The sequence below is a fragment of the Nomascus leucogenys genome, chromosome 9, assembly GCF_006542625.1.
Source record: "Nomascus leucogenys isolate Asia chromosome 9, Asia_NLE_v1, whole genome shotgun sequence".
In the NCBI taxonomy this organism is placed as follows: domain Eukaryota; kingdom Metazoa; phylum Chordata; class Mammalia; order Primates; family Hylobatidae; genus Nomascus; species Nomascus leucogenys.
The window spans coordinates 107,680,106-107,693,679 of NC_044389.1; the positions used below are offsets into that span (position 1 = coordinate 107,680,106).

The following is a 13,574-nucleotide window of genomic DNA, read 5'->3' on the forward strand; positions in this document are numbered from 1 at the left end:
ATTAGGTAATAATAGGGTATTGAGCATTAATTTTGTTAGTTGTGATAATGGTTTTGTGGTTATGTTAGTAAAAGAGTTCTTACAGGTAAAGACTTACTGGAGTATTTATGGATGAAATATAGTGTCTGGAATTTGTTTTAAAATACTCTAGGAAAAAATGGGGAATAGATAAAAACAGATGCAAAAGATTGGTAACATGCTGATGATTGTTAAAGTTGGGTGATGGGTACAGGGGTTCATTTTACTGTTCTCTCTACTTTTGTGTGTTTTAAAAATGTTCATAAGAAAAGGTTCAAAAAGAGGCATAAGAGGGAACTATATGATGACATAACTCTTGTATTGTGATATATGAGTACAGTCTTAGAAGTTCCTGTGAAATAGAAGCCTGTAATAAAATGAAATCTAAAACTCTGTGTCTGCCAAACAGTTCTTATTTCTTTTTGGAAAAATATATATTAAGTTATTAATTATGTTTCTATCTTGTTTGCAGATGATTCTGGGCCTCCCCCATCCACTGTCATCAACCAAAATGAAACATTTGCCAACATCATTTTTAAACCTACTGTAGTACAACAAGCCAGGATTGCCCAGAATGGAATTTTGGGAGACTTTATCATTAGATATGACGTCAATAGAGAACAGAGCATTGGGGACATCCAGGTAATGGGATCGTTGTTGCTATTTCATGTTGGTTGGTCGGTACTTTGGATAGACTCAGACTGTGGATTCCAATATTTACCCAAGGGAGAGAGAACTTTCTGCTTCTTAGTAGATTTGTTTTAATCCAAGATATTTCTTCAACGAGACTAGTGGTATTTTTTTGCTGAGGGTACCTATTTCCGGCTTCAGTAATCTGTAGAGCAAGTGAAATCTGTAATATAAAGCTCCCTGTGGTGTTTTAGATGAAATTAGAATTTTAGTTCATGCTCCATTTTATTTTATTTTTGAGACCGAGTCTCACTCTGTCACCCAGGCTGGAGTGCAGTGGCCAATCTCGGTTCACTGCAACCTTTGTCTCCCAGGTTCAAGCGATTTTTCTGCCTCAGCCTCCCGAGTAGCTGGGATTACAGGCACCCACCATCACGCCCCGCTAATTTTTGTATTTTTAGTAGAGATGGGGTTTTACCATGGCGGCCAGGCTGGTCTCGAACTCCTGACCTCAAGTGATCCGACCATCTCAGCCTCCCAAAGCACTGGGATTACCGGCATGAGCCACCGTGCTTGGTCCGTGTTCCATTTTAATTAAAAGAGAGTGCTCATTTCCCTTTAGGTCTTACTGTTCCAGAGACAGGGTGGGGATATTAAAACCTATTAATTTCATCCAGAATGTAGAGAATCTTGATGTCTCAACTTGTAAGATGCTTGGTAAAAAAAACAGATAATGAAGGAAGCAGAATTCTCGAGTAGCAAAGGTCCAGGGGATGGATAATTAAACTTGAACTGGTAGTCATCATTGATCAATTTTAAAGGGAAGAGTCCACCCTTATACAGATTAAATTAGCAATTAGTTCTCTTGGAGGGGTCAGGGCCTTAGATAATTTTACTCCAGGTGTGGAATCTGACCCTAAACGCTTTGACATGCTTTAACTTTTAGAAATTCCATAGACTACCCACTTCAGGTATTTTTCCTCCCCACTCTAGGTACTACCGTTTTTACTTTCTTTTCCCTCCACCAGGTTCTAAATGGTTATTTTGTGCATTACTTTGCTCCTAAAGACCTTCCTCCCTTACCCAAGAATGTGGTATTCGTGCTTGACAGCAGTGCTTCTATGGTGGGAACCAAACTCCGGCAGGTGAGTGAGTGCCAACCGCCCATGTACTCCTGTCTCGCTTTTGCCTGTGACAGTGACTTGCTTTGCGAATAAAGTTCAGTAGATGCCAAACGTCAGCTTTACCATCCAGCGACTCCTGCCTGTGGCGAGCCTTCCTGAGCGGATTCAGTTAAGTCGTTTGACATAAACTGTATTTCAGCGTGGTGGTTTTAAGAGAGCAGAGGGACGTGCTGTAGAAACCCCTTGAAATAAATGGCAGCGGCAGAGTGGATAATGTAAGTGAGACAGGAATACATCGACAGGGCCAGTCCTCAGCACTATCGTTGATGGAGTAATTCTGTTCAGTGATGATTCCTTTGAGAACAGTGGAATAGAATCGTTGGAAGCCTCCTTAGAATAAAGAACTCAGGTCACAGTAAGTCAGGACTGATGTTGTCACAAAACTTAGGATGAATCTTAAAATTCCAGGGTGGTGGGGAGACATTCAGGGGTCACGTAGTTTATGTTGAAAAATTAGATTCCTGAAAATATGACTATTTATACTTTTCTTACAAACCACTGGAAAAGACTTTCTTATTCTGCTATCATAAATGTCAGAATCCTTCATATACGATACATTTCAAACTCACATTATAGAAAACAGAGCTACTGGCTGCCAGACCAGCTAATATCTTTACATTCTTCAAAAACATAAATCTCTTAGTTTGTCTTTTAAAATTCATTATCTATTTTATTTTACTTATTTTTTTGAGATGGAGTTTTGCTCTTGTTGCCCAGGCTAGAGTGCAATGGCGCGATCTCAGCTCACTGCATGCAACCTCTGCCTTCTGGATTCAAGGGATTCTCCTGCCTCAGCCTCCTGAGTAGCTGGGATTACAGGCATACCCCAGCCACCTGGCTAATTTTTGTATTTTTAGTAGAGACAGGGTTTCATCACATTGGCCAGGCTGGTCTTGAACTCCTGACCTTAGGTATCCACCTGTCTCGGCCTCCTAAAGTGCTGGGATTACAGGCATCAGCCACCACGCCTGGCTTACTTCATTTTTTTATACAATTCACGATGCATTTGTGATTTAATGAGTGAGATACTATCTCAAATCTCATAGAAACTCTGTCCAACCTGCATCCACCTCCAGGTCCTGCCTCACACGCAGTTGAACCTACTCCTAGCTGATAAACTATTGCAACTATTTTTTCTCAATCTCAATCTACTACTTTATGAATGGCTTCTTTGGCCATTTATGTTTTAAAAATCTGGCATTAAAATCTGTATCTTCTGGTTTCTTTTGGTTTTCCATGATTTTCTGGTTTTTCATGGCATCTGGTTTTCCTACACTCCAATAGAGCAAAAACATATTCCAAAATATGATGCGAGACTAGGATTTAACTGTTTTCTTTCAGAGCAGGGGTATCCAATCTTTTGGCTTCCCTGGGCCGCACTGGAAGAAGAAGAATTGTCTTGAGCCACACATAAAATACACTCACACTAACAATAGCTAATGAGCTAAAAAAAAAAAAAAATCACGCAAAAAAATCTCACAATGTTTTAAGAAAGTTTATGAAATTGTGTTGGGCTGCATTCAAAGCTGACCTGAGCTGCATGTGGCCCATGGGCTGGGGGTTGGACAAGCTTGTTTTAGAGGAGAGCCAAATATAATGTCTAACTAATAGAGGGGGAAAATAACCTTGCTCTGTGAATCAGCTTTTAGTGGTTCTTTAACATCACGTGCTTGTCCAGAGGGCAACCTGCCAACTGCTCCATTTTTGACTTTTTCTTCCTTCTGCTTTCTTGACTGTCCATCTGGGGTTCCTTTTCTTTTGCATGAGGAACATCATCCATGAGCATACTTTTAAAAAGAATTCTCTATCTTTGTCTGAAAATGATTTATTTTACTTTTATCCTTTAAGGATAGTTTTTACTAGGTATGGTATTCTACATTGGCAGTGATCGAATGATGAACATAATATTTGAAAATCTGTTTGTAGAAATAGTTTGAGGCCTAGGATGATGGTCTATTCCTCTAGAGAAGGTTTGGGCTTGTTTCTATCAGGTCGCTGGGGGAATTAAAATCTGGGATTACTTTGGTCCATTTTCAGGGGTGGAGGTGTTTGGGCAGCCCAGATGGCTCGAAGCGGGACGGCAGAACTTTGAGGAGCTGGCGTATTTCTGCTTTGCACATAGTGTAGGTTTGCCAGAGCACCCCTAAGCTACAAAGGGGATGCGCAGCCTCTCAGGTGTCTCTTCAGCCTTGACAAACACCCTTGAGACACAAGTGGTCCCAAATGCTGAGCTCACCTGTTAAAATTTGCATCTTCTCTCAGATTTTTTTTTTCTCACTGTTTTGTTTGCTCTCTGCTACTTTAAAGATTTTTTTTAAACCCCATTTGTTTAGCTTTTTTAGTTCTTACTGGGAAGCTAAAGAAAATATTTGTTTAAGTTCTTTTTCAAATCTCCTCTGTGACGTTTTAGGATTTTCCGTTTTTTACAAAGTTTTTAATTTTATATTTTCTCAAGCACAGTGAACATGTGCTTGTCTGTGTCTGCGAAATCCAAACTTTGGAGTCCCTTAGGGCTCAAGTTACTTGTAGGTTTCCCAAAGTTTTCCCCAAAGTTTTCATTACACCAAAGTGAAGCTTTCTCTTATAGTGGCTGATATTTATCGATGTTTTAGAGGCCACATAGCCTTTCCTTATTTACCAAATACCCTGTGAAGTTCTTCGCATTATGGGCTACAAGTTCTTTTTTTTTTTTTTTTTTTTGAGACGAAGTCTCACTCTGTCACCTGGGCTGGAGTGCAATGGCATGATCTCGGCTTACTGCAACCTCCACCTCCCGGGTCCAAGCAATTCTCCTGCCTCAGTTCCCCCAAGTAGCTGAGATTACAGGTGCTCGCCACCATGCCCAGCTAATTTTTGTATTTTTAGTAGAGGTGGGATTTTACCATGTTGGCCAGGCTGGTCTCGAACTCCTAACCTCAGGTACTCTGCCCGCCTCGGCTTTCCAAAGTGCTGGGATTACAGGCATGAGCCACTGCGCCCGGCCCTATGTACTACAAGTTCTTAAGTGCCATTTGTTGACCAAGTTGTTTTGTGACATTGATGGCTGCGTGATAGATGCTGACAGAAGAATAATCATGGCTTCTTTTAAGACCACTGTGGGCCACAGAATACAGTGTTAATTAGGCTGACATATGATCAGTATGATAATTTCCATTTGGATTTTGAATCACTTAACAGTTACTGAGTGGGTGCCATGTGCTGGGTTTCCCCAGGCATCTCATTTAATTCCTAGATACCTATGAATCTTCAGATGTTCTTTCTTTTTCTTTCTAAAAAAAAAAGCTTTTTCATGGGGGCAGGGTTTGTATTTCCTCTGAACAAACATAACTTGCTGAAGATATTTATGATTAAATTAACTGCAACCAGTCTGAATTCCTGTGACTACTGAATAGTTTGTATTCTGATGTTTTTATTCACCCCCATATTATGAATATATCTTATGGCGTTAAATATTCTTTAAAAACCTGATTCTAATGGCCATAGAGCAACACTGTTCACTAGAAGCTTCTATGAGAATGGGAATGTTCTACACCTGTGCTGTCCAATACAATAGCCGCTAGTCACATATGGCTGTTGAGCAAGTGAAGTATGGCTAATGCAAGTGAGGAACTGAATTTTTAATTTTAATAAATTTAAATTTGCATAGTTAATATGTGGCTAATAGTAACCATATGGGAGCGTGTAGCTGCAGAACATTTATTCACCCTCCACCTGTTAGAGACTTTTCAGCCATTTCCATTTTTTGTGATAATAAACCCCATCGGGATGACAGTCTTCCTGTAGAAATGCCTGATGCATGCCCTGTCATTTTCTTAAATTAGATTCTTAGAATTGGAATTACTGGGGCAAAGAATACCAACTCATTTGTGGGTTTGGTACATATTCCAAAAACATTTTCTAAAAAGTCTGTGCCAATTTATAACATTTAAAACTGTTACCAGGCTAAGAATTCCAAATGGGTTAAGAGGCTTAAGGTAATCAATGAACCACACCCCAAAATATGTATAAAAAAATGCAGGTGCATATTTAACTGATTTTCAAGTGGGAAGAAACTTTCTAAGCATAAAAGCAGTATCATCACTTTTAAGCCTAAAAGTAATTACAAAGGGGAAAATCAATAACTTTAGCTACGTAAAAATTTTAAATTTTTGTTGTAAACAAAAAAAAGTAAACAAAAGACTAGAAAATGACATGCAGAAAAAAGACATAAGTGTATTATTAATACGTAAAGAACTGTTCCAGATTAATGAAAATTAATCCTATATAAGAAAATGAGCAAAGGATATAAAACAAGCTACTAGAAAGAAATAAGAAGATTTGATAAAATTATGAAAAAATCATCAAGCATATTAGTAATTGAAGAAATGCATCTCAGGTGCCAGAGTCACTTCAGGGTTTAACCCCAAACCTAGTCCAATCCAGTGCCCCAGGGTTGTCTTCCACTTCCTATGGGAGAATGATCAAGAACCTTCTTGCCAAATAACCCTCAGAAAAATGAACCCTGCCCCAAATTGTCCAGAGAAAAACTAATGAACTAAATCAGGGTCTCCTAAATGTACCTTTAATCATAAAATAATTTGGGCACTTCTTAAAAATACGGCATGGGGCATTTCCAAAATAGCTAAGAGTATTATGTGAATGATTTAATCTAAGAATCTTTAATCTTTAAAATAATTTGGTTGTCATCTCCATTTTACTGATGGAGAAACTGAGGCTCTGCAAAGGTGGATAAGTTGGCTAAAACATGGTGGTGGCAGACTTCAGTCCCAGGTCTGAAATCTGAGAACTAAGCCATGTACCGTGCAAGTAACAGCGTGGTTGTGGTAAGAAGGCACACATGTGTGCAGCTGGCAGAAGTGCAAATGGATGCAAGGTCAAGGCAGTCTTACATTTCAAGACCCAATTGAGAAGGCTGCATTGCAGAAAGCAGGGATTTCCTCGCATGATGCAAGAGCAATGTAATAACAGATGTCAGATCATTTGTTATTCTCCCTTCTTCCTTCATTCCTGGATATTAAAATTCCATTCCTTGCTAGCCGCTGAAAGTCTGGCATGCACTCTGCTGGCTTCGAAGCTTCAGCATGGCCTCTTTCCAGGAGAGCCACCCTAGACCAGCCAAACACATGTCTGAGCAGTTTTGAAAGCCCCTCGCTGCCTTGAGTGGTTTTGAAAATTGCCAACTATTTTTGCAGTTCTCAGCTTCTCCAAGGCCACAGTACTAAGTGAAAAGCTTGGCTGGCTCTTTGAAGAGTCTTGTATATGATGTTGTGTCTATTGGTGAAGAGGACAATTACTCCAGGCAAAGGGCTTTCATATTGTGTTGACAGGCTTGGCAATGTGGGACATTTGTCATGCATCCACATGGATTCTATTAAGACTCATTCAGTTATTCCCGATGTTCTTGGCTCCCCTCATCTTTGACAGGCCTGAAAGACCTTGCTGCATTTATTGCAATGTAGGACACATAGTTGGCATTTAAAATAATTACTTGAACCATTGATTTAGAAAAAGCTGTAAAGACCATTCAACCTTAAAAAAATATTCTCAGTAAGGGGTATATTGGCACCTGGGGAGCCCCCAAAGCTGAGTGTCTCTGGCATTTTCTGGTTTCTAATCCCAGTGGGAACATGATCCTGGAAGCCAGGACCTGCCCGGCTTGGGAACAGCAACAGAGCTGCCTGAGGTTCGCTGGCACATGGCTTTGCTGTTTTCCCTCCTGTGTGCTTTTGCAGATGAGTTTGTTGAGAGATAGCTCTGGTGTTGGGTCAGGCAGGCAGGGTGTCTACCTCCCAATTTGAGCTAAAACTTCTTGGTGAGAATGGGAGCTGAGAAGAGCCAAAAAAAAAAAAAAAAAAAAAAAAGGCAGGGGGAGAAAAATGTAACCAGGGAAGGCTTCTTTTTTTCTTGTTAGTTGCATGCTTAAAGCATTGACATTTGCAGACAGACATGTAGTCCTTGGGAACATTAAGAATATGTTTTTCCTTGACCATGATGTCCACTTTCTTGTCTTCCCTTTCCCTGATCTATAGAATTAGATCTACTACTTTCACATTCATATTAAAGAACTTGGCTAAGGGACCCTCTTTGGCAATCAAGCAGTGACGAATGGATCACTTACCAGATGTTTTCCATGCTTTAATGGTCTTCAAACCTGTTCTCACACTCTGTGTCCCTCTATGCCAATCCTGGGTTCCCATGTAGCCTTTGAAGCTTGTCTTCCTTTCTCCATTTTATTTGGTTGACAAATTTAGAGGGTAAAGAACAAGCATGTTTCTTATCTGTAATTGTCAAGTTAAAATGAGGGCAAACATGAATTAGTTAAGTTAAAATGAGGGCAAATGTGAATTAACGAGTAGGAGAACTGGGATCTGCATGTCGATTTTGCTTCACTCACAGGCTTACTTTATGCTCTAGGACATTGGTTTCTCCCTCGCTGTCCAAAATTGGGTTCCCAAGAGCTATTTGGATATTTCATGTGTAACCTTACAGGTGAATAATTTGTAAGCTCCATGGATGTGGGGAACATCTTGTGTTTGATCATTACAATAAGCATTCCCAACTCTTCACACACAATGGGTAATGACATTTGCTGCCAAACTACCAGCCCACAAACAATAAATGTATCCTGCATTTTTCTGAGGCACAGTAGTTACCATTGAGTGATCAGTGCATATCAAGTGCTGTGAGGGTTTTACATACATTTCTTCGTTTAATCTTTCAGCCATCCAGTGAAGTAAACATTGCTATCCCTATTTTATACATGGGAAGGTGGAGGCCAGGAAGATGATGTAATTATGCTGAAATACACAAAGTTGTAAGTAGGAAAGTTAGGATTCAAGCCCAGGTCAGCCTTACCTAAAGCACTTCTCCGTAACATCATATATGGACCGTAACACAGTGGTGGTCTGTAGACCACTTCTCAAGCTTTGAGGCTCTGTTTTTGTCACCAAGTAATGTGAAGGACAGTGCTGCCCATCTCAGGTGAGTGCACACAGATGTCATCTACTCAAAGAGGTGCCAGCCAGCAGGCTAGTATTGTGAAAAACTCATGAAGCTGTTCTGCTTTGATTCATAGAATTATTGAGCAACATTTTATTATTTAACATTAAGCACTCCTTGGGCATGTATAGGGAGGCAAACTTCTTTCCCTTTTATGATGTGGATTGGGCAAGTGACATCCAAGTGTGCGTGCAGATGGCAGAAATGTAGACTGAGGCAAAGTGGCTTGGGCAAGCTGGGTGACTGTCAAGTCCAGTGATGTCCAACAGTGTGACATTGTAGCTGCCCTCTTCAAACTATGTGGATCTGACACATTTCAAAAGAGAGGATCCAGACCAGGTATGGTGGCTCACGCCTGTAATCCCAGCACTTTGAGAGGCCGAGGTGGGAGGATGGCTTGAGCCCAGGAGTTCGAGACCAGGCTGGGCAGCATAGTGAGACCTCATCTGTACCAAAAAGATAAACAAAATTAGCCAGGCATGATGGCCCACATCTGTAGTCCCAGCTACTTAGGAGGCTGAGGTAAGAGGATGGCTTGAGCCCAGGAGGTTGAGACTGCAGTGAGCTATGATGGCGCCATTGCACTCCAGCCTGGGCAACAGAGCCAGACCTTGTCTCAAACAAACAAACAAAAATTAAATGACAGAGATCAAAGAAGGCAGTCAGATTCACCCAGCAGCCTGGAGGAAAGCTCGGCATGAGCTGCGGGACCCAGAGGGCCTCTGAGGGCTTGCCATCTGGTTAGGGGAGAGAAATCCCCGAACAAATGAAGGTGCTCAGAAAGCAGGAGGATGCAAGCTTGCCTAGTGAGAGCATGCCTGAAAGACTGGGGGAAGGGGTCTCGGAAGGCAAGCGCTATGTGGCTGTCATGCAAATAAAAATCGACAACAGAGAGCGTCGGGTCTACCTGCTTTGCCTGTTCAGGTCTAGGCCTTGTTTAAGCACCTGAAAGCAAGGCCCCAGGAAATATCAGAAGGAAATATCAGAAGAGTCTAGCTTCCCTTTTTGGCTTTCTGGAGCCAGTGTCATCAAACTCTTTTGTAAAGGGGCAGATGATAAACATCTTAAGTTTTGCAAACCAGATTTTTTTTGTTTTTTTCTTCTTTCGAGACTGAGTTTCACTCTTGTTGCACAGGCTGGAGTGCAATGGCGCTATCTCAGCTCACTGCAACCTCCGCCTCCTGGGTTCAAGCAATTCTCCTGCCTCAGCCTTCCAAGTAGGCTGGGATTACAGGCATGCGCCACCACACCTGGCTAATCTTGTATTTTTAGTAGAGATGGGGTTTCACTATGTTGGCAAGGCTGATCTCGAACTCCTAACCTCAGGTGATCCACCTGCCTCGGCCTCCCAAAGTGCTGGGATTACAGGCATGAACCACAGCGCCAGGCTGAAGATTCATTTTTCTAAGCTTTCTCCCCTCTCCCCTCCTCTTTCTTTCTGTAGAGACAGGGTCTCACTATGTTACCCAGGCTGGTTTTGAACTCCTGGACTCAAGCGATCCTCCCACCTTGGCTTCCAAAGTGTTGGGATTACAGGAAAGAGCCACCATGCCCGGCCCCCAGATGGTTTCTGTTGTAACCACTCAACTCTCCTGTTGGATGCAAGATCTGTCCTCCTTGTGACAAGAGCACAGCCACAGGCAATATGCAAAGAAATGGGTGTGATTGTGTTCCAGTAAAAGCTTATTTACTAAAAGGCAGCAGCAAGGCCCCTGAGCCACAGTTTGCTGACACCTGTCTAGAGCAAGGACTCATCAAAATGACCTTGAGTTACATGCCAGTTGATTGTGTTTATTCTCATCTACTGGGCTGCCCTTGTCAAGATGTTGCTGCCAGCAGACGCGTGTTTCGGGAAAACATTGCAAAACAGAGATTTGAGACTTGAGGCAGGAAGCAGAAGACGGTGGGGAAAACTGGCTTTTGTCTCTGACTCAGAATATGAGGTAATAAATGATGGACAGAGGGCAAAATATTCTTTCCCTAGGCCATGAGTGAAAGCTTGAATTTTTAGTTTCAAGAAAAAAAATTGCTCTCCCACAGTGATAACACAGATAATTTAAAATAAGTTAGAGGCACTCATTTAAAAATTTATTGCCGTTGTTGAGGTAGTTAAGATTTACCCTGATGAAGTATATCTTAAAGGTAAAATGAGGTCTTATTTTATTTATTTGTCCTTTAAACTTTTATTTTAGGTTTAAGAGGCACATATACAGGTTTGTTATATGGATAAATTGTGTGTTGAGGGGGTTTGGTGTACAGATTATTTCATCACCCAGCTAATAAGCACAGTACCTGAGAGGTAGTTTTTTGACCCTCTCCCTCAAGAGGCCCCAGTGTCTGTTCCCTTCTTTGTGTGCATGTGTACTCAATGTTTAGCTCCCACTTATAAGTGAGGGTATACAGTATTTGTTTTTCTGTTCCTGGGTTAATTTGCTTAGGATAATGGCTCCCAGATCATCCATGTTGCTCCAAAGGACATGATCTTATACTTTTTTGTGGCTGCATAGTATTCCATGGTACATTTGTACCACATTTTCTTTATCAAGTCCACCACCGATGGTCATTTAGGTTGCTTCCATGTCTTTGGTCTTGAGAACGGTGCTGCAATGAACATATGTGTATGTGTGTCTTTATGGTAGAATGATTTCTATTCCTTTGGGTTTATACCCTATAATGGGCTGGCTGGATTGAATAGGAGCTGTTTCCAGTTCTTTGAGAAATCGCCAGACTGCTGTCCACAGTGACTGAAGTAGTTTACATTCCTACCAGCAGTGTATAAGCATTCCCTTTTCTCTGCAACCTTGCCCGCATCTGTTATAAAATGAGGTCATGTTATTGAAATGTGGAGTATCTCTGAATGTGGGCACTCTGTGACCGTCATACAAAGAGACACTTGTCAGTATAGAGCTTGGGGTGCTCCGGCATCACCTGCTCAGATTGCAGCCTTGCTGTGAGCATCGGAAAGTGTGGCGCCAGGAAATCACAGAAAAGCCTAGTTTCCCCCTTTCTGGTTTCCCAGTTTTTCACTTAAGTCCCAAATTGGAATTGGCAGACTTTTTCTGTAAAGGGCTAGATAGGGGCTGAAACGAAACTTTGCTACAAGTAACAGCGAGATAAACACTACAAGTCAAAGAGAATTAAATGAGATAGCAAACGCGGAAGTGCTTATCAGTGTCAGGATGCTTTGTCACTCAGGGATTGTGTAGTCTTGGCTGGCTGGCTGAAATTGCAACTGGGTAAAATTCCTAAGCGCTGGCGTTGCCTGATAGCACAGCCCCCACTTCTCAGGTTCGGGACGCCTGACTGTCACTCAGCTTCCCACTTTGGCTTTAACTCTAGACTTCAGATTCTGCGAACATGAAACAAATATGGGCTATAGGCTGTTGGGGTGGGGGTGCTAGGTATGGGGGACGCAGAGATAAATGAGACACAGCCTTTCCTCACGAGAAGCTCAGAGAAGAAGAGAAAGTCAGGCAAAAATTATATAGGGAGTGCTGCGTGTAATAGAGCATATGTAAGGGCCAGTAGTTGCGTGACGGGGTGGTGATCAGTTCTTTTTAGTAGTGGGAGAGTGGGGGATGATGGATGATTCTCAGGGGAGGGCATATTTGGGTGAGTCTCAAAGGCCTCTTGGAAGTTAATTGAGTGGGTGGCATGAGAAGAGGGGGATTGGATCCAAGCAAAATCAGAGAGATGCATGACATGTACAAAGCGTGGAGGCAGGAGAAAGGGTGTCTCTAAAGGCATCAGCCCTAAGTCACTTTCACCGAGAACTTTAGAATTTTGCTGGGGAAAAGAAACACAGAATAGACAAAGCCCAGTGGCTCACGCTTGTAATCCCAGCACTTTGGGAGGCCAAGAGGGGCAGATCATCTGAGGTCAGGAATTTGAGACCAGCCTGGGCAACATGGCGAAATCTCATTTCTACTAAAAATACAAAAATTGGCTGGATGTGGTGGTGGGCACCTATCATCCCAGCTATTCAGGAGGCTGAGGCAGGAGAATTGCTTGAATCTGGGAGGCAGAGGTTGCAGTGAGCCATGATCACATCACTGCACTCCAGCCTGGCGACACAGAGAGACTCCATTTCAAAAAAGAAAAAAAAATAGAACAGTCATACATTATTCAAAACTAACATAGATAGTGGAAAGGATTGTAGGGGAGAGAAAGAACTTGAGATAGGGAGAGATTAATGATGGAGATGGAAAAGGAACTGGTTCTTGAAGATGGGGTACAATTTTCTTGGCAGGAAAAGAATGAGTGAATTCTTGGTTGGGGAAAACCACGAAGCATAAAAGAAGGCCGAATATGCTGTAGTGTGAAGGTTTGGGTCATGTTTTGGACTAGATAACTTGAAAACCTTCCTGATACAAACATTTAGAAAAGGAGGTGAATTGAAACATGTCTTGCTGGTAAGCAAGACACAGTCTAAGAGTCTCAGAATGAAAAGAGGACGGGGAAGGAAAACGCTGAGCACGTGAGTTAAGTGTTATCCCCCAGGAGAGTTACCAGTTGCTGGGTCCTCGGGCCTGAGGCTTTAATGACCCCGTGGGAACAGCAGATGAAAGCTTCGGTGCTCTGAGGTGGGGGGTTGAACCTGAGACCCCTGATGAAGCTGGTTCCATCAAAGGACTGCACCCTTAGGGGAGAGTAGGCAGAGGAAACCTCTGCCCGCTGATGCAGGAAGACAACATAGAAGGTTGCCCAACTCTGTTTGGCCTTGGAGTTTGGGGACAAGGGAAG

At 42.1% G+C, this 13,574-nt stretch overlaps 1 protein-coding gene across 2 annotated transcripts in view; it reads left to right on the forward strand.

The window, feature by feature from the left end:
* The window catches only part of ITIH5 (inter-alpha-trypsin inhibitor heavy chain 5), a 106,851-nt gene that overhangs the window by 50,157 nt on the left and 43,120 nt on the right, over nucleotides 1-13,574 (forward strand). For both annotated transcript variants that reach the window (XM_003257618.4, XM_030819340.1), the window contains exons 6-7: nucleotides 491-660; nucleotides 1,677-1,793. In XM_003257618.4, coding sequence (XP_003257666.4) covers nucleotides 491-660; nucleotides 1,677-1,793 — 287 coding nt within the window. The remainder of the gene's footprint in view (nucleotides 1-490; nucleotides 661-1,676; nucleotides 1,794-13,574) is intronic.